Source organism: Haliotis rufescens, unplaced genomic scaffold (genome assembly GCF_023055435.1).
Source record: "Haliotis rufescens isolate VD_foot unplaced genomic scaffold, xgHalRufe1.0.p SCAF_3, whole genome shotgun sequence".
Lineage (NCBI taxonomy): Eukaryota > Metazoa > Mollusca > Gastropoda > Lepetellida > Haliotidae > Haliotis > Haliotis rufescens.
The window spans coordinates 61,295,600-61,316,827 of NW_025964001.1; the positions used below are offsets into that span (position 1 = coordinate 61,295,600).

The 21,228-nt window shown below is 43.1% G+C and overlaps 1 protein-coding gene across 3 annotated transcripts in view; it reads right to left on the bottom strand.

The window, feature by feature from the left end:
• The window catches only part of LOC124132337 (protein unc-79 homolog), a 72,425-nt gene that overhangs the window by 34,102 nt on the left and 17,095 nt on the right, over positions 1 to 21,228 (bottom strand). The window contains exons 13-27 of one of the 3 annotated variants that reach the window (XM_048403225.1): positions 21,162 to 21,199; positions 20,341 to 20,444; positions 18,998 to 19,082; positions 18,051 to 18,139; positions 17,456 to 17,579; positions 15,592 to 15,861; positions 12,446 to 12,728; positions 12,198 to 12,298; positions 10,561 to 10,709; positions 9,145 to 9,302; positions 6,098 to 6,279; positions 5,079 to 5,259; positions 3,937 to 4,119; positions 1,879 to 1,947; positions 101 to 211 (exon numbers count right to left, since the gene is read on the bottom strand). In XM_048403225.1, the coding sequence (XP_048259182.1) occupies positions 101 to 211; positions 1,879 to 1,947; positions 3,937 to 4,119; positions 5,079 to 5,259; positions 6,098 to 6,279; positions 9,145 to 9,302; positions 10,561 to 10,709; positions 12,198 to 12,298; positions 12,446 to 12,728; positions 15,592 to 15,861; positions 17,456 to 17,579; positions 18,051 to 18,139; positions 18,998 to 19,082; positions 20,341 to 20,444; positions 21,162 to 21,199 (2,127 nt within the window). Of the gene's footprint in view, positions 1 to 100; positions 212 to 1,878; positions 1,948 to 3,936; positions 4,120 to 5,057; positions 5,260 to 6,097; positions 6,280 to 9,144; positions 9,303 to 10,560; positions 10,710 to 12,197; positions 12,299 to 12,445; positions 12,729 to 15,591; positions 15,862 to 17,455; positions 17,580 to 18,050; positions 18,140 to 18,997; positions 19,083 to 20,340; positions 20,445 to 21,161; positions 21,200 to 21,228 lie in introns of all 3 variants that reach the window. The other 2 variants (XM_048403224.1, XM_048403226.1) reach the window with 2 other exon arrangements.

Genomic DNA, 21,228 nt, shown 5'->3' on the forward strand with positions numbered 1-21,228 from the left:
GATGGTCGGACAGACGTGCTACAACATCACTTCACCTGAACAGTTCAAGTGTGCTCATAAAACAGGTACATCTTTATAGTTTGTTTCATGTGCTCTGTACCTGGAAACATCATGCCTCCAAACGACCCGAGGTTCATCTTCGACGTCATCCGCCTCGTCAGACTAAACTGTGGCGCTGACTTCTGACGAATGTAGGATTTCTCTCGGTCAACTAGCAGAAGACAACCAGGCCATGAATCAATAAAATATATCATGAAAGATACAATACTTTGATTTAATACAGTGCAAGGAAAAAACAATCAGCACAAATTATTTTTCTGATATATGATAACATTGCAGAACATTTGCTGCTGTATCCTCTCATCAAGACCAACATGATCCACTGGCCTAATGCCACACTAAGGGGTGACAAGCTCAGCAAGTGTTTGCAATATCATTGCTGGAAACACCAGAAATAGACTTCACACATTTTACCCATGTGGGGAATTGAACCCAGACCTTTTGTGTGTCAAGCGAACACTTTAACCACTAGGCTACCCACTGCCCCTCTTACAATAAGCAAAAAGTGCTGTGGACTGATTCTAACCCAGGTCTCACAGGGTGGAAAGGATGATGATGATGATGATGATGATGATGATGATGATGATGATGATGACGACAACAAAGTAATGATAATATACTTCATACAAACTGTTTCATAAATTGACATTAGATTCTCAGAAGAAACTTGACTTGAAATGAAACTTGTAAATAAGAAATGTTAAAGTACAATATTATTGTGTGGGTAAGTGCATGTGGGGAAATAAGAAAGTCACGAAATTCATGAGCAAACTGCGTAATTTGGTATAAAAACACAGTATCTAGTATAAAAGATGTGTGTGATTATTCTGACACTAAGATGTGTTAGGCCAAAGAGAAATCGTCACAAAGGTAAACAGTGCATGGTGACGGGATCACATCATTTGCCATGCTAGAGCTAAGTAACAATGGTGGGTGAGTGAGTGAGTGAGTTGGGTTCACACAGAAATACGATCACAGGGTGTGTCAGCTTTATGAGTGAGGAGAAAAAGAGGTGATGCAGGTGACAGCCATTGACAACTGTGACACCTGCATGCACAGAAACATGATCAAGGATCGTAATCCGGGATTCAAACCCACAACCAGCGGATCCAGCATTGCTAAGGGATGCAACTTTGCACAGCAAGTTATGGCATAAGAGACAGTATTTATCAATGTCAATTTCTTTATTATGAGGAACACATTTTGGTGTATATGCTTATAAGGGTGATGAATGCTGGTATGCACAGAGCATATATATGTGAGTGAGTGAGTGAGTTGAGTTTAATGCCGCTTTTAACAGTATTCCAGTAATATTGTGGCGTGTCAGCTTAATGTGGGAGAATAGCCCGAAGTGATGCAGGTCTCAGACATTTACCACTTTGGTGAAACCCACGAGCAAGGGTATGGTGCTGACAAACCTAGAAACATAATCGGGGTGAACCGGGATTCGAACCCACAATCATAACTTTCTGAGTGCCCAAGGGAAGCAACTCTTCACAGCGAATCACGGCGCCTAAGACGACTGGGCCACCCGTGCCCCCAAGCATATATATATGTACATGCATAAACAAGCACATAAAGTAACCACATACTCCGAAACATGTTCCTCATAATATAGAAGTTGACATCCATAAATTCCCCTCTCTTGTTTGTATCAGGTATCAGTTATGGCACCTTGGACTGGGGGCCACCAATGTAATCCAGTGAAATGTTAGGATAACCCACAGTGTAAGCAAAAAGACATTAAAAAACACAAATCCAGCAACAACATTTAGCAGAAACTTCAAAATTCAAAACTGGGATTGTTTTTGGACTTACGTATACCTTCAACAAATATTTCCGGATATAGAGAATGTCGTTTTCTCGGTGCTTGTACATGGGCCTCGGCTGTCAGTGAAAACACATGGAGACTGACAACCACACACACCCAATGCTCTTAGGCAACATAATATTCAGTTTAGATTTAAATTTTTCTAAAAATATTTGATGGGAGAAATTTTATTTTGGGGCATTTTTTAAAGCAAACTCTCCTGAGCATCTTGCATACATCAGTAATGGATGGATATGGGTTATATGTATATAGAGTACACATCAATAAGGTGAATGGAGTTTCATGTCACATCCCAGATTATTGCACTTATATAGCGACGTGCATGTACGTGTGTGTGTGTGCTTGTACTAGTCCGGACTGATGCCGATTTTATAGTGCTAGCCCACTGAGATACCATGCCACAGTTTAACATGAATACCCCACTCAGACACTGTATACTGACTCCGAGCCGAACAGTCCTTGTTTCAGCAGCTCATGCTGAGTGCGAGACAGGGTAACAACAAGTACCATCTTTTAACGTCTTTCATATGACGTGGATAGGGAATGAACCCGGACCTTCCGCTCACTGGGTGGATGCTCTACCACTGGACCACAGAGGCGGTCTACATCAATAAGATGAACAAGGGAACACACAGAGCAATGTTCTTCATCTGTGGGTCCTTGAGGCAGAAGCGATGTGAGATGGAGGCCTTTGTGTATTTTCATAAATGTCCTTCAATGGGGAGAGCAGATCAAAACCTTTCCTATGCAGATAAGGCTGAATGGACCAAAGTAAAGATGGAAGATACAGAATTTTGGTATTGAGTCTAGTTTTGGCAGTGGTGGTAGTCGATGATTTGTCTCTAAAATATATATACACAGGGGTTGGTGTCTGTTAATGTCGAGTTGTTAATGCCTGTACCCGATCATAGATTGGAGTTTACCATATAAGCGTGAACCTACATATTCAAATATTTTCAGGGATTTATCTAGGATTCTCAACAAGTGTCCCTGGCAGACAGTTTGTTAAAAAAATGATTATTTTGTTCATAATAGGGAATTTTTTTTTAAAGGCAACATTTTTTACCATGTACATTCAGAGTTATTTTAACATTGCATTATGAGATTGAATAATATAAAACAAAGCATCAAAACCTCATCCTATTTATTGGTCCTGTTATCAGTGAAATACGGGTTATCTCTACACAGCCATAACATTAGTTATGAGGTATATATAATAATATGAACAGGGAATTTTCTTTATTCCAATTGTGGAATTTTTACTGACATTTGTTGAATACTAGGGTCAAGTATCAACCTCTCAGCAAGTCCAGGTCAATCCTTGAACATATACAAGAAATCCTTTAGGAGTTGTGCTCAATCGGGGGTATCTGTCTGGCTACTGGCCTCCTCATACTGACCACTGTGGCAGGCTACCAAATTTGACCTGTCTTTACATATTTATAAATATTAATATTGATATTGTTCAGAAGTACTAAGTAAGTTTGTTTTGTTTGTTTGTTCGTTGTTCAACACCACACTCAGCAAATATTCCAGCTGTATGACAACGGTCTGTAAATAATCGAGTTTGGACCAGACAATCCAGTGATTGACATCATGAACATCGATCCACGTAATTGGGATATGATGACACACATTGACCAAGTCAGCGAGCCTGACTACCTGATCCTGTTAGTCACCTCTAACGACAAGCATGGGTTGCTGAAGACAAAGTACTAAGACAAATATGAGCCTGGTCATGCGACCTTTGACCTATTTGGCTTTTTATTGGATTTCACCAGTCTCCTCATATACCAAATTGGGTCAAACGTCTTGACATATCAGGTAAATTTATTGCCTGGAAACCAAACAAATAATAGCTGGACAACAGACAGATGACCAACCATATTTAAGCTGTTCTGGTCTATGATCAGCTGAGTCAAGCTATAAAATAGAGAAAAGAAATAACACATCCTAATGCAGACACTTATGGTTCATTACCATATTATATAAACCTGACAAATGAATATGAAAATATGCATGGAAAGTTCCACATCAACGCTTACGTTTTGGTGGAATCGTCCCCTTGGTGATGAGATGCAGAGGGACAGACACCGCCCTCCTGTATGGCGGCTTGCCCCTCAAGCTCTCGCTGACCGACCGGACACTGTCCGTCCTCGCTAGTGCAAACCTGGCCCGGTTCAGCTTCCGCAGAAAGTGTTCACTCTGTCGATCGCTCCCACTCAGATCTAAAAAGAAACCATACTGGATTACTTTGACTCCATGACTCCCTACTCATGCCGAGCGGGGACCCTCATGCTGAGATGTCATGCAGCCTTTACCCTAGAGGACACTGACAAGCCAGGCGTTACCCCCACTGGGAGACAGCTAGAAGACCATGCTCACACTAGGCAGACAACTCAGAAGTTCACCATCACTAACAAGAGGAGAAAGGTTTAAAGGAACTTTCCTCAGGAACCTAGACCCTAGAAAACCTGTTATATCCTACGAACTGTTAGAAATAATGCTAAAATATTACAAGAGAAGCATCTGAGACTATGAAGGTCTACATGTGTGAGTGGTGATGCTTAGGTACTGGAACCAAAGATGAGGATGCCATATTGCTAAGCAACAAAGGAGACAAACTGGAAGGGATACAAAAAAAAACAATGCAAAGAAACAACAGTACCAGTGCAATGGTGCTAGGTAGGGATCAGGAGAGTTTAAATTTTAAAAACAGTTGACATCTTTACATTAAATGTTTCTTGGACTTGGTAGAAGATGGTTAAAAAGAAATTATTATTTATTATTTCAAGATGAGTGAACAGCAATCATTTTAATCAAGTCTTAATTCTTAATATGAATGACATTTTAAACGTACAGCTCACACACTGATAATTAATATGTGTTCAGATATACAATCAACTGACTTACAGAACTAGCAATCAATACGATCCATCATAAAATTATTTGAAGAAAATCATATTTGTTTAGAAAACAATTTTTTTTAAATGTCATTTCAATATGACTAAAACTCTCCTGGTCCCGGACACGGACGACGGGAGGGAGGAAGTTCTACAGGAGACTAGAATGCATGGACGGACACACGGACGGACAGACACACGGACAGACAGTGAGGGTGAGGTATGGTTGGAGGTAAGTCGCTGGTAGCTCTAGGGGTTGGAACCTGTAAGACAAGATATATCACCACTGGTTTCCAAGTCTAGCTGGGCCTCCAGAGACAAAGTGTCAAAACGGTTAAGGAAGAATTCCCATGAGAGAATATTTTCTTTCGGTAGCACTGATGCCAGCAGTTGCATGCGATGGAGTATCATGCTGCGGTCGTTGATGACAGAGTCAAACTGGAACTCCAGACATTGACAAAGGCACTGAAACAGAGAGAAGGTGAGATGAATTGTGTGGCCATCTCAGATTCTTGTCACATTTTCTAAATACGTCATTTTCTAAATATGTACCTTAGTATGTATATTTGTGATGAAGGGCAAGAAGAAACCTTGAAAAATTGTACATCGAGTGAGAGTGAGTGAGTGGGTGTGTGAGTGAGTGAGTGAGTGAGTGAGTGAGTGAGTGAGTGAGTGAGTGAGTGAGTGAGTGAGTGAGTGAGTGAGTGAGTGAGTGAGTGAGTGGGTGGGTGGGTGGGTGGGTGGGTGGGTGGGTGGGTGGGTGAGTGAGTGAGTGAGTGAGTGAGTGAGTGAGTGAGAGTAAAATTCATAATATTTTCATTAAGCCTTTTTGTCTTTATTCACCTGCCTAATGCAAGAGACCGCCTCCGTGGTCTAGTGGTAGCTCGTCCGCCCGGAGAGCGACAAGTCCGGGGTTCGATCCCCGGCCGCGTCATAAAAAAAGACGTTAAAAGATGGTTCTTGTTGTAACCCTGCCTGATGCTCGGCATGAAGGGGCTAAAACAAGGACTGGTCGGCTCGGGGTCAGTATACTGTGTCCGAGTGGGATAGTCATGTTTAACTGCGGCATGGTATCTCAGTGAGCTAGCACTATAAATCGGCATCAGTCCGTACTAGTACAAGCAGCCACACACACACACACACATGCACGTCGCTATATAAGTGCAATAATCTTGGACACGACGTTAAACCCAATTTCACCTCACCTCACCTAATGCAAGAAACACACTACAGAGGCGTAGTACAGGCTAGGCGGGTCTACAACACAAGCAAGTGGTGCGAAGACATGAGGAAAACCACTCACTCTGAGTGCTACCGGTCTAATGGTCTCTAGGAACATGATGGTCTTCTGTGCCACGGCGGCGTTGATGTCCTCCACGGAGCCAATCAGATGACAGAAGGCGTGGGAGAGACCTGTCATGATCACCTGGTTGTTGCGGATGGAGTCGGTCTCAAGACAGCGGGACAGCACAGTCACCTTCTCCACTACAACAGAGGTTCATGCACATTTCAGTTCAGTCAAAAACCTGCTTTCAAGACATGTTTTATTCACCCAAAATGTAGGCCAGTTAGTCACTTCAACATAATAAATTCAATGTTTCAGAGCTTCAACTTTTCAACTTTTCTCATCATACGGATGTCTAGTTATGATGATGATAATGTTGCCCTATCATGTGGGGTGCATGGTTGGTTTGTTTGTTTGTTGTTTAACACCGCACTCAGCAATATTCCAGCTATATGACGGCGGTCTGTAAATAATCAAGTCTGGACCAGACAATCCAGTGATTAATATCATGAGCTTCGATCCACGCAATTGGGATCGATGACATGCATCAACCAAGTCAGCGAGCCTGACCACCCGAGCCCGTTAGTCGCCTCTAACAACAAGCATAGTCGCCTTTTACAGCAAGCATGGGTTGCTGAAGACCTATTCTACCCCGGATCTTCATGGGTAATGGGGTGGTCCAGTCATCTAAGGCGCTGCAATTCACTGTGCAAAGTTGCATCCCTCAGGCATGCCAAAAACCTATGATAGTGGGTTCAAATCCTGGTTCGCCCCGATTATGTTTCTAGGTTTGTCAGCACCATACACATGCTTGTGGGTTTCACCGAAGTGGTAAACGTCTAAGACCTGCATCACATCGGGCTTTCCTTCCGCTGTGATATAACTGGAATATTGCTAAAAGATGCTAAACATAACTCACTCACTCATTCACTCACTCACACAATCACGTGACAGGGAAAATAACCAAAGAAGTGACAATAGATAATCAAATTTGTAAACCTATAGAAGGGAGGTTTGTTCCCATTAAATTTCCAGCCCTTTTCAAGCACTGTGAAATGGTCAATTTCATGTTTGTATGGACCATGTCCACCATGGATTATCTCACACTTTTGATATAGTCTGCTTAACTTTTGACTTCTTGATAGGGATAATCAGATATATCATTCTATATAAATACACACTTGACATGTGATGAGATTCAGTGAGTGTATCATGGAGAGATACATCAAGCTGTTACTTTTTTCAAAGTAACATTTTTTTTAATGTGACGCTTACACGACATGCACCTTATCCATTAGATGAGAATCTCCTCACATGACCACAAAACTGAAGTTCATAAGCATATGATCGACACATTTTGTCATTCATACCCTTTACATAAGACTGTATTCTTGAAATGACGTAAACACTGACAGACTACATCCACATTCCTGGGGAACCCCTCGGAATTCCGTAGCATGAATAAATACAGAAGCGTTATTTCTGAAACTTAGACCCTTTAATCTTGAACTCAGCTTACGGATAAATGGACAGTGACAGTCTTCAGCGATCTGTAGACAATCAATATCTATTTGACATCTTTATAATCACCTATCAATGACTAACACTTGTCATCACCCAAAGTTCATCAACAATTTCGGAAATATCTCCCGTCACATTCATCTTGTCTGCCATTTTGACGTCCCGTTCTTGTAAATGTATTATGACATGCTCTCATCCTTAGGTAATTCTGAGGTATTTCTTAACAGAGCTATCCCATTTAATGATGATATTATTTGAATATCTGTTGTAACCAAACTACAACAGATGTGAGTGTACAGCAATTGGAGCTCCACCTCTCAATTTGAGGAACTATTTTATTCCACAATACAGCCGGTTGTTGTATGGCTGTCAGAGTAAACATGAAGTCACACTTACCAAATGAAATTGTGTATATGTTACACCCAATCTGTGCAACTGCCCATCATGTGCATTAGGCAGGCAGTTTGCCCATTGCGTGCATTAGGCAGGCCGTTTGCCCATTGCGTGCATTAGGCAGGCCGTTTGCCCATTGCGTGCATTAGGCAGGCCGTTTGCCCATTGCGTGCATTAGGCAGGCCGTTTTCCCATTGCGTGCATTAGGCAGGCCGTTTTCCCATTGCTTGCATTAGGCAGGCCGTTTGCCACTTGCGTGCATTAGGCAGGCCGTTTGCCACTTGCGTGCATTAGGCAGGCCGTTTTCCCATTGCTTGCATTAGGCAGGCCGTTTGCCCATTGCGTGCATTAGGCAGGCCGTTTGCCCAATGCGTGCAATGGACAATCACGTGTATGAGTTCTAAAATCTTATTCACAGAAGTCAAAAGGACAAAGTTATTATATCAGGATCTATTAACCGAGTTATTTTACAAAGATCTGTTCACTGAATCAGAAATTACGATTTATATGGTTTCTTAACTACTGTAAAACACAAATAAAATACGACTCGAAAATAATATGTCTGACCAAATGTAGACTTAAATGCACACCAAATAATGCATTCAACCATAATTTCTCTTTTTTTTTAAATAACTAAACAATGATCTTCGCTGAACTATATCTAAGATCTTAAGATCACATATTTCTTTTGTGGTTATTTTTAACAGTTTATTCACTTAATAATAGAGGTTACTTTATTAAAAACAAAACATGTAAAACAATACCAACTTCAATCAAGTGCTTTGGGCAGAACAGTTACCTGCCCACTGCGTGAAATGAGCAACCTGGTTGCCCATATTGTGAAATATTTGGAGAATTATTTTTCATTCACAACTATTGGCCATTGCATGCAATGAGCAGTAGCACAGATTGGGTGTACATCACGATATACAGATATAATAGAAAAAAAATTAAGAATTGACATTCACTCTTTGAGTTCATTGGAGTAAGAACCTTGATAGAGTGAGGGCCAAACTGTATGAACATCTTCGCAATGGTATTTGATACCTCATTTTAATCCTGTTTGGACCATTGAGAATCTAGAATTCTTCAATGTCATGGTAGAATTAGAAATAAAGACATCTGTCTGACTACACGTGACATAAGGTTACCTGAAGCAAACCTGGCTCTCCAGTCATCGTTGCCGAAGTCCTCCTCCACCAGCCTCCACAGGATGTCTGCGCCGGTTGGGAGGGTGATGCTGTGCAGCAGGAGGGGCACGGAGACTGTGGCCAGCTGGGAGTGCTCCGCCTGCAGCAGCTTCCACAGGCTGAAGCAGAGAGTAGCTGGTATCTCAGTGGGCTGGCACCATAAAACTGCCCAAGGTCCAAACTACTACAAGAATCCAGACTCATGTTGCCAAATGAGTGCAACAATCTTAAACACAGTTTATTAATCTACTGCCACTTTTGCCTATTGTATTTTTCGATATCTTCCTATCTCGTGATAACCTCTAGGGAGGTTTACTGTTTCCTAGTAAGACCTGATGATTTGAGTAGCAGATGGAATTTGGAATTACTGTTTCAAACGTCCAATGTTCTAAAATCGAAGACAAGAACTGAAACTTTTTTATTGTGGCTGACAGGAATCGAACCTGCAACCTCACATATCATGTTAAGTTTTGTAACCCACTGTTTTCCCACTGAGCTACTGGGGCAGGTGATGAGAGAATGTTCTATTTTAGATGTCATGACTTAGTTTTGTCTATGCTGCATGTGTTTCTTCTCTCACACTCTTTGATCGCATTCCTTTTATACCTTTATATTTTTTCTGTCATTTCTTGCATTTAGACGGTTTATAAGTGAGATACAGCACTCCTCCTCGGTTATGGTTGAGGAAGTAAGACCTTGGTAATCGGGTTTCAGCAATGTAAGCACCTGTTTATTGCTGATACCCTCTTGCCTCGGTCTTACTTCCTCAACCATAACCTAAGAGTTGTGCTTTATCCTTCACATAATGCACCATTTCCCCTCACAACAAGCACAACACCATCACTATCCAGACAGACTATAAGAGTGTTCTAGAGCACAACACCATCACTATCCAGACAGACTATAAGAGTGTTCTAGGGCACAACACCATCACTATCCAGACAGACTATAGGAGTGTTCTAGAGCACAACACCATCACTATCCAGACAGACTATAAGAGTGTTCTAGAGCACAACACCATCACTATCCAGACAGACTATAAGAGTGTTCTAGGGCACAACACCATCACTATCCAGACAGACTATAGGAGTGTTCTAGAGCACAACACCATCACTATCCAGACAGACTATAAGAGTGTTCTAGAGCACAACACCATCACTATCCAGACAGACTATAGGAGTGTTCTAGAGCACAACACCATCACTATCCAGACAGACTATAGGAGTGTTCTAGAGCACAACACCATCACTATCCAGACAGACTATAAGAGTGTTCTAGAGCACAACACCATCACTATCCAGACAGACTATAGGAGTGTTCTAGAGCACAACACCATCACTATCCAGACAGACTTTAGGAGTGTTCTAGGGCACACACTTTGGTATGAGCCTCCTGCGGAATGTGAACTTGATGAAGCCCCCGAACTGGCTGATGGTGTAGTTGAGGCATTCCCCATGCAGGATCAGGTACTTCATGGACATCAACAGCGCAAACAGAGCATCGACATCGGTGACGCTGCACAGGCTCTGCAAAACAATCAGGCATACTCAGAACTGTTTGAGAAACACTGGTACTGAAACATTCAGTACATCCACAAGTTGGCAGTAGGGCTGGGACAATACACCAACTGGGCGATCCGATACGTATCATGATACCTTGCTCACAATCCTCTAGTAGGAAGGTGATGTCAGACAACAAGGGGGTCATCAACTAATTGTGACACTGGGGGCAACATGATCAAATTGAATTTAGAACAAATACAAAGAAAATATTTATTTCAGTATTTTAGAATATTTGACGTTTCTCCCATTTATATATTGGAACATTACTGTAGCTACAGGTGATCTTCCAACCATTGATCCTGAAGCCTTGACTACTATGAAGAGTGGAGATTTACCTTATGGGAGACAGTCCTCTAGGGGTACCCGTATATAGTTCGGCATAAAGCAACTAAAACAGGCCTGAAGTACTCATATCCCCTGCCAATATCACATGTCCGGTTGTGTGCAAGGCAAGAAATATTGAACAGGTTTCAAGATCTGCTTCCGAAACGAGCACTACAGCCATTTTCAGTATAACTCAAAGTCATTCCATGTAAACTCAAAAAATAAATTTTTACCAAATCCCAAACTATCAAAAGGTACCAGTTCACCACCAGACCTATCTATGTGCCAAGTGTGGTTAAGATATTTTTCATGGGTTTTGAGTTCTGCCCTAGAAAAGAAACATGGCTGATGTCTACAGCACCTATTCCCATATCCCCCTTCCACTTTGAGGCGGGGGCTAAAAAACCTGTTGTAAATGTAAGATGAGTCAAACTGTCATCATCAAAGATTAACATAAAATATACAAAAAGACTGCTAAGTGTAAACTAAAACTTAATGTTTATCGTACTCATGCTAAAATCTCAGGATCTACTGACAAGAAAACCAGTCAGGGTGTTAAGAGTTATGAAACCAAAGCAGAACCAGCTGTCCCCATGTTTCCCTATAGACGGGCTGACGACCAGCATTCGCATGGAGATAATTTCGCATTTAAGACTCAACTTGACAGCACTTTCCCCTGGGTCCAGTCACAATCTTCTGTCACTACAAGTCCACACTGTGCCCTTACTGTCTTCAGAGATAGCAATGGTTCTAGGTTTGTCAGCACCATACCCGTGCTCGTGGGTTTCACCGAAGTGGTAAAATGTCTGAGACCTGCATCACTTCAGGCTTTCCTGCCACATTAAGCTGACACGCCGTGATATAACTGGAATACTGTTAAAAGCAGCGTTAAACCCAACTCACTCACTCACTCAGAGATAGCAATACAGTGGAACAGTGCACAGCAAGGCTGCAGCTTGACCCTGAACAACACAGCCAGCTAACAAACTTGACAAGGCATGTCTGTTTATTGTCATAAACTATATACACTTTCTTCCCATGTTGTTAGAATACATTTCAAAGTTATTAACTAAATATCCTACCTTTTAAGACACCTTTCAAAATTTACTGTAACTACATTAAACACACCTTAAGCAGCATGTCGTACAACTGCAGATAGACCGGCATGGTCGTCACATCATAGTCCTGCTCCCGCGTCTCTCGCTCCTCGTGACCATTGCTGTCTGCTGCTGTAGCAGAAACACAGGCTCTAGACATTTATCAAAATGAGACCAATGTTATATTTAGATAATTCCAAAAGAAGTGGAAGTTTGGAAATATTGAAGAGGTGGTGCTTAGCCTTTTTCAACGACTATATTTCATTGTCCCTGACTTACCTGACTCTGGAATGGTCTGATGGCGAATCTCGTCCACTTTGGGCAGCTCCTTTGTGGGTATCTTGAGCGGGTCCCGTGGGCAGATGTGTTCCATGAGCTGTGTGGCCAGTTGGTGCCACAGAGCGATGTTCTGGCAGAACACACAGTTGACCCGGTGCTGCTCCGTGGTGCACGAGTGAAGGCCGTCCCACTCCTTGCGTAGCATCCCTGTGAGGAGCTGCATCACCTCCCGGCTCATCTCATTGTAGATGCCGAGATGCGGGGGAGACTCCTGCAGCTCCATCTGCAAACAACAGTGTGAGGAGTACAGGGCTGAGGGCTTCCTACAGCATCTCAATTACTGTAAATCGTGAAATTAATGCATCTCCAAAAGAATGCAACCACTTGACCCTAGCCAAAAATGCGACTCAATATGAATGCGACACCTCCTCCTCTCAAGCATCAGTGGATTTCTATCTAAAGATGTCCTCAGTCAGGTTTAGAATCCTCACCTTAATCCAACCTTACATTAATCCAATCACACACCAAATAGCACCGCTTATTAGCACTGTACTTCCGCAAAAACAATACATGCGCGCTGGCTCGTGTCGGCCTGTGACGCAGTTGCAAAGAACAAAGGGTGGCATCTGTTTGGACTTGCAGGTGTGATCAGAACTCTTGTCTTGACCCCAGCAGTGACAATTCACAGGACGTAATTAGTGTTTGAATGACATTGTTTATATACTTTATATACAAGTGCTGCTCAATAAACAGTGGTGTGGAATACATCAGCGTTTGTCTAAGTTGGTATTTCTGCTATCCAAAATGTCTTATTGTTGATATAAATGCGATGTTTAAAAATGCGAGCAAAGACCACATGCATTTTTCGCATTTAATTAGCGTTAATTCCAAGATTTACAGTATATCATTGATGGGGGAAAGCTGGGGAAAGCTGGACAAAGGGTCAAACATATCTAAGACGCTGACAGATAACAGTTTGGCATGATATGTTTTGACCTGTTGCCCCTGCTATGATATGTCTATATCATGGACTATTTTGTATCAGCCAAACCAACACGCTTGAATACTGGGCAAGGCGTTTGAGGCTAGTACCAACATGGCTGCTGGCAACTGATCGGTCTGATTGTCTAGTTGAATACAGATTGAATTCTTTTTTCTTCTTTTTTTAATTCTTGAACATTGTGTTGTCCATGTTATCACAGCACCTAGTTTCCCCCAATGGTTGTTCTAAGGTGCTGCTATTTGCTGTGCTGTGACACTAGTCAAAGTCTGCCTGTAACAGCCTTTAACCATACAAGCTGATGACTACTGATACAAATACCATACTTGTTGTAGCCCACACAATTCATGTTTGACAGCTACTTTGTGGGCCAGCATCAGTTGAGTGTGAGTGTATCACCTCTTCTTCAGTGCCTTTTTCGAGCCATTTTTAAGATACTGTAACTGGGTTCCAGATAAATGAGCAATTTCTAAAAGTTTGGTCTTAGATTTTTAATGGTGGGACTTGCAGCAGTTATGTGAAGTCTGTACTAATGGGATCTCACAACAGTATTTTCTGACTCTCCGGTCTATGCCAACCAACCCACCTACTTGAGGCAAATGTCTACCCACCTGTCTGAGGAACAAGTCCACCCCCTGTCTGAGGAACAAGTCCACCCACCCACCTGTTTGAGGCACATGTCCACCCACCTGTCTGAGGCACATGTCCACCCACCTGTCTGAGGAACAAGTCCACCCCCCTGTCTGAGGAACAAGTCCACCCACCTGTTTGAGGCACATGTCCACCCACCTGTCTGAGGCACATGTCCACCCACCTGTTTGAGGCACATGTCCACCCACCTGTTTGAGGCACATGTCCACCCACCTGTCTGAGGCACATGTCCACCCACCTGTCTGAGGAACAAGTCAACCCACCTGTTTAAGGCACATGTCCACCCACCTGTTTGAGGCACATGTCCACCCACCTGTTTGAGGCACATGTCCACCCACCTGTCTGAGGAACAAGTCCACCCACCTGTCTGAGGCACATGTCCACCCACCTGTCTGAGGCACATGTCCACCCACCTGTTTGAGGCACATGTCCACCCACCTGTTTGAGGCACATGTCCACCCACCTGTTTGAGGCACATGTCCACCCACTTGTCTGAGGCACATGTCCACCCACCTGTCTGAGGAACAAGTCCACCCACCTGTCTGAGGCACATGTCCACCCACCTGTTTGAGGCACATGTCCACCCACCTGTTTGAGGCACATGTCCACCCACCTGTCTGAGGCACATGTCCACCCACCCACCTGTCTGAGGCACATGTCCACCCACCCACCTGTTTGAGGCACATGTCCACCCACCTGTCTGAGGAACAAGTCCACCCACCCACCTGTCTGAGGCACATGTTTCAGACACATGTCCACCCACCTGTTTCAGACACATGTCCACCCACCTGTTTCAGACACTTGTCCACCCACCTGTTTCAGACACATGTCCAACTGCATGATGAAGCAAGGGAGGATGAGTTCCGTCTCGCGCTCGTAGACTTCGAAGGAGTTGTCCACATGTCCACCCACTTGTCTGAGGCACATGTCCACCCACCTGTCTGAGGAACAAGTCCACCCACCTGTCTGAGGCACATGTCCACCCACCTGTTTGAGGCACATGTCAACCCACCTGTCTGAGGCACATGTCCACCCACCCATCTGTCTGAGGCACATGTCCACCCACCCACCTGTTTGAGGCACATGTCCACCCACCTGTCTGAGGCACATGTCCACCCACCTGTCTGAGGCACATGTCCACCCACCTGTTTCAGACACATGTCCACCCACCTGTTTCAGACACATGTCCACCCACCTGCTTCAAACACATGTCCACCCACCTGTTTCAGACACTTGTCCACCCACCTGTTTCAGACACATGTCCACCCACCTGTTTCAGACACATGTCCACCCACCTGTTTCAGACACATGTCCACCCACCTGTTTCAGACACTTGTCCACCCACCTGTTTCAGACACATGTCCACCCACCTGTTTCAGACACATGTCCACCCACCTGTTTCAGACACATGTCCACCCACCTGTTTCAGACACATGTCCACCCACCTGTTTCAGACACATGTCCACCCACCTGTTCAAGACACATGTCCACCCACCTGTTTCAGACACATGTCCAACTGCATGATGAAGCAAGGGAGGATGAGTTCCGTCTCGCGCTCGTAGACTTCGAAGGAGTTGTTGTAGTGAGGTTGTCTCTCGGGACTCAGTGGTGGGGGGTAGTCGTCTACAGGGGAGTTGGAGGGTAGGATGTTATGGGTGTGGCCCTCTGTGGCGTCCTCGGGATCGGAGTTGATCTGCTCCACCCCCATCTTGAACATCTTCAGCAGCAGGTGCATGGGGATGACGATGTCGAGGCTGGACAGGATCTGCAGCAGCAACACCATCACAATGTACGTGGAGGCATCACTACCAAGGGCACAACATCTAGGACCCTGTTCCACCTATCGATCTTAGCGCTTTGGAGATCCTAAGTCTCATACTTTAACATAGACTTGGTCCGCGTTCCACAAAGCTATCTTAGCGCTGGGGTGTTCCTAAATCTCATACTTTAACATAGACTTACAATCATCACAATGCTAAGATCGCCTTGTGGACTGGTATCTTGTGCCATGTTCCACAAAGCGATCAAGTGCAAAGATGATCGAAGCTCGCACAGCTTAACACAGAGTTAGGATAGTGCTAGTCTGCTTTGTGAATCAAGTCCCTTGGCCTACTTGGATAAAATAGTTGTAACACTATGATTATAACGTAATTCCCATACCTTACATCAACTAACAACAGTTGTGGTACTAAAACTGCTTTGTGGTTCAATGCCCTTGGCATACTTGTACATAGTGATCTTAGCACTGTGATGACCACACCTTCCACACCTTATTGTGTATTGGCATATGAGAGTTAAGGCACTACAGTCGATATAGTTGACCTACCTGTAGCCTACTGTCTACACACAGGTGCTAGTTGACCTACCTGTAGCCTATTGTCTACACACAGGTACTAGTTGACCTACCTGTAGCCTACACACAGATGCTAGTTGACCTACCTGTAGCCTACTGTCTACATACAGGTGCTAGTTGACCTACCTGTAGTCTACTGTCTACACACAGGTGCTAGTTGACCTACCTGTAGTCTACTGTCTACACACAGGTGCTAGTTGACCTACCTGTAGCCTACTGTCTACACACAGGTGGTAGTTGGCCTACCTGTAGTCTACTGTCTACACACAGGTGCTAGTTGACCTACCTGTAGCCTATTGTCTACACACAGGTGCTAGTTAACCTACCAGTAGCCTACTGTCTAGATACAGGTGCTAGTTGACCAACCTGTAGCCTATTGTCTAGATACAGGTGCTAGTTAACCTACCTGTAGCCTACTGTCTACACACAGGTGCTGATTGACCTATCTGTAGCCTATTGTCTACACACAGGTGCTAGTTAACCTACCTGTAGCCTACTGTCTACACACAGGTGCTAGTTGACCTACCTGTAGCCTATTGTCTACACACAGGTGCTAGTTGACCTACCTGTAGCCTATTGTCTGCACACAGATGCTAGTTGACCTACCTGTAGCCTACTGTCTACACACAGGTGCTAGTTGACCTACCTATAGCCTACTGTCTACACACAGGTGCTAGTTGACCTACCTGTAGCCTACTGTCTACACACAGGTGCTAGTTGACCTACCTGTAGCCTACTGTCTACACACAGGTGCTAGTTGACCTACCTGTAGCCTACTGTCTACACACAGGTGCTAGTTGACCTACCTGTAGCCTAATGTCTACACACAGGTGCTAGTTGACCTACCTGTAGCCTACTGTCTAGATACAGGTGCTAGTTGACCTACCTGTAGCCTACTGTCTACACACAGGTGCTAGTTGACCTACCTGTAGCCTACTGTCTACACACAGGTGCTAGTTGACCTACCTGTAGCCTACTGTCTACACACAGGTGCTAGTACACTGACCTGCAGCCACTGTAGGGCCTGTTCCTGCACTGAGGCGCTGCTATCGCTGAAGCGGTCCGTCACAAAGTGGTACATCTTGTCCAAGCTGAACGGCAGGGGACACATGTCGATGTCAAATGCTTTGCTGGAAATAACATTTCAACAACTGTGATATCTGTATGATGAAAAACCACCATGTAACAAAAACGATATCCATGATATTAAAGACACCATTTTTCAACTTTGAAAAAATCTAAAACATTTTACCATGACCTTTCAGAACTATATGATATTTTTCCGCTTTCACCCATGAGCAGTGTTGTTCCCTCCTCCTCGACCTGTGAAGATCCGGGGTAGAATAGGTCTTCAGCAACACATGCTTGCCGTAAAAGGCGACTATGCTTGTCGTAAGAGGCGACTAACGGGATTGCGGGGTCAGACTCGAAGACTTGGTTGATGCATGTCATCGTATCCCTATTGCGTGGATCGATGCTCATGATGTCAATCACTGGATTGAGTGGTCCAGACTCAATTATTTAAAGACAGACATTATTTAACTGGAATATTGCTGAATGCGGCGTCAACCAACAAACAAACAAAAAATCCTCCTCCTCACCTGAGCAGCACCTTCAGCTTACTCAGCTCATCCTCCGGGACCTCCGTCCTGATGGCCTCCAGCCAGTAGGGCATCACGTAGTCCCAGATCTACAAGGGCAACAACTCTTAAACAGGCCATATCTTATTCAGTGTTTGTTCCAGAATGCAAATTAATCATGTCTTATAAAATATAAGATAGCTACGCAATAAAACACAAAGTACAATAAGTAACGAAGAGTTGGTTGTTTCATGATAAAACATTGTCCTATCATGACGTCATTTCTGGAGATTCGAATATGCGCTTGCAACTTGATGGCGTCGTAAATTGGACAATGTTATTTCTGAGAGGGAAGTGTCCAGTTAAATTGTTCCCCATAGATGTAGCTGGGCAATGCAGATAAACGCAATGGCTGAATGATCGCACCCAAAAGTGGGAGAGATATGAGAATCAGTATTGGGAGAAAAGGTACAGGTATTCAACGTGAAAATTGTGAGAAAACCAAACTTAACCCCCCTGCACATAAAACAACTTGTGGTAGTTGTTTATCATACAATAAAACACTGCAGGGAGAATAAACCACTCGGGAGAATAAACAACAACAACTAGTCGTTTATTTCTTAATTAATCATATCTATTTATATCATATTGTTGCCATGGTTGCTGAGCTTCAACAATCTACCCAGGGAAATAGGAAAACTAATTTCATTTTGTCAGAGTTACTTTTCTTAATTTTTTGGCCCAAAATAATCTCAATACCAAGATAATGTGTTCAGCCTTAGCAGATCCTTGTTTATAATTATTCCCATAAATCATAACAATTCTGATGGTATTCTTATCTGAGCTGAATAATGAAACACTTTAGTTAGGATATATTTCTCAATGTACTCAACAAAATGTTGTGCTGAAAATGGGGACAAAACGTTCCAAATGATATATTGTCTTGTAAACAGAAAGTAAACGGTTACCTCAAATGAAATAATGTACGGCACAAGACAGAAGAAGCAGTTGAGTCCCTCCTTGATCTGCGTGGTCCGCGTGGCCAGCGTGTCCCTAGGGGGAGATGGACATGATCAATCTTCTGACCCAGGAATCCATTTCAACATGGCATTTAATCACGTCATTTAGAAAGTGGTCAAATGTAACAAATGTTATATAACAATTCCTTAGTAAAATACATCCAGGATTCAAACCCACACTCTCAGAGTATGTGATCTAGGCCACCAGGTGTCAGACTTCCATTTTTAAGGAGGCCTCGGTGGCTGAGTGGATTAGATTACTGCCTTTGTGTGCTGGCGATCAGGTGCCTCACTCTGGCAGTGTGGTTTCGAATTCCAGTTGGGACTCAACCCCAAAAAGTACTAGAATATGTACTATACTCAGGAAGTGTAATCCCAAATATAACATTTGTTACATCATACTAAGTAACAAATATTTCCATCTGGAATTGTTTATAACTCTAAATAAACACGTTCTGTTATGATTATTATATTTCCAAATAGGTCTACAGTCATGCCTCGCTTATACGGACTTCAGATATCCGGAAACCTCGGTTCCCGGACGATTTTCATTCAAAACGAAATAATTACTATATAAATTTACCCGTATATCCGGAAATTCAGTTTCCGGAACCGGACGGTCATTTTCATACACAAAACACTGAAATGCACACTTATCCGGACAATACACTTCCGCTGGTGGTAATCCTTTGATTCGTGAGAAGTCAATTAACCAAGTGACACTTAGTTACGTTTGAGACGAGCTTGTTTATTGTACATGTAATCCCATTCGATAAATATGGCGTCTGTGGAGGTCAGAGGTCAAAGTTGTGTAAGTATGGCCTGTCAACTCACAAGGAGGCTCGTGCTTGTATAGAGACCTTGATTACCTATTACGAGAACACAGGCGATCTGGACAATTTGGAATTATTGTTTAAAATTCAAACCTCAAAATGTGGTAAAGTTCCATGACAGACTTTTTGAAACGTGTATGAATAAAGATTGAATGGATGTATCTGTTTGCTCTGTCATCTGTCATGAGTTGCATAATTGAAGGGAAGTAACTCTTCCAGTAAGAAGCTGGTTTCAGTTATACGGAAATTCGTTTATACGGACGAATTGTGAAATGACACAAGTGTCCGTATAAACGAGGCATGACTGTAATACTACTCACACTCATACATTATTCGAAAATGTCAGAACATAATTACACTACTTCTGTATTATCAGTGTCATGTGTAGTAATACAAGGCTTATATGTATTGTTGCTCGGCAAGTCATCACAGCTGTCATACCTCCCCGTTAGTACTCACCAGACTCCTCCCACTCGGGAGTACTCCACTGGGTGCGGCAGCAGGCACGACACCACCACCTCGAAGTGAGTCTTCATCACCTCCTGCAGCCAGGTGCAGATGTACTGGAGGAGAGGGAATACCACTGGTTATAACACTTAGCATGGCAACAATGTACAACATCAGTGTGAGATCATTGTGAATACAAGATGGTCACTACTGTAAGTGGATCAGCAAATTGCATGTGCAACAATGCCATAGTAAATCATATGTAATGTTATAGAAAAAAGGTTGAAACGAAACACATTGTTACATGGGTGAAGAGAAAAATCAAAATAAGTTTACAACAGGACAATGTCATAAACATCCCTTGCAATGGTAAATACTTGTCGTGAATAAATATATGAAACTTGTCACCATGGAAACTCGAAACACATTTGTTGAAAAAATCACAAACAATCAAAAAGCACCTGTACACCACTTGACCTTGCCAAGTCTGGTGAAGAAATATTGTAGTTTTCAAGATCTGCTCCAGAAACAAGCACTACCACCATTTCAAGCCCAAGTCAAAGTTGTTGCCATGGAAACTCAAACAAATATATTTTTCAAAAAGCCCAAACTATCAAAAGTCACCAGTTCAACACTAAACCTACCAATGTACCAAGTTTGGTGAAGGAATATTGTAAAGTTTTCAAGATCTGCTCCAGAAATGACACCTTCCACAGACAGATGGACAGTGTCCATTTAATACCCCTGCAAAACGTGTTGCGGGGGATTAAAAACAAATGCTTATGATTACGAATTCATCCATTTATCAAGAAACATCTAATCCATAATCTTACCTCGGGCTTCAACCTTTCAAGCGCATTGCCCACATTGTCTGAAACATAAGGTACAGCATTAATCACC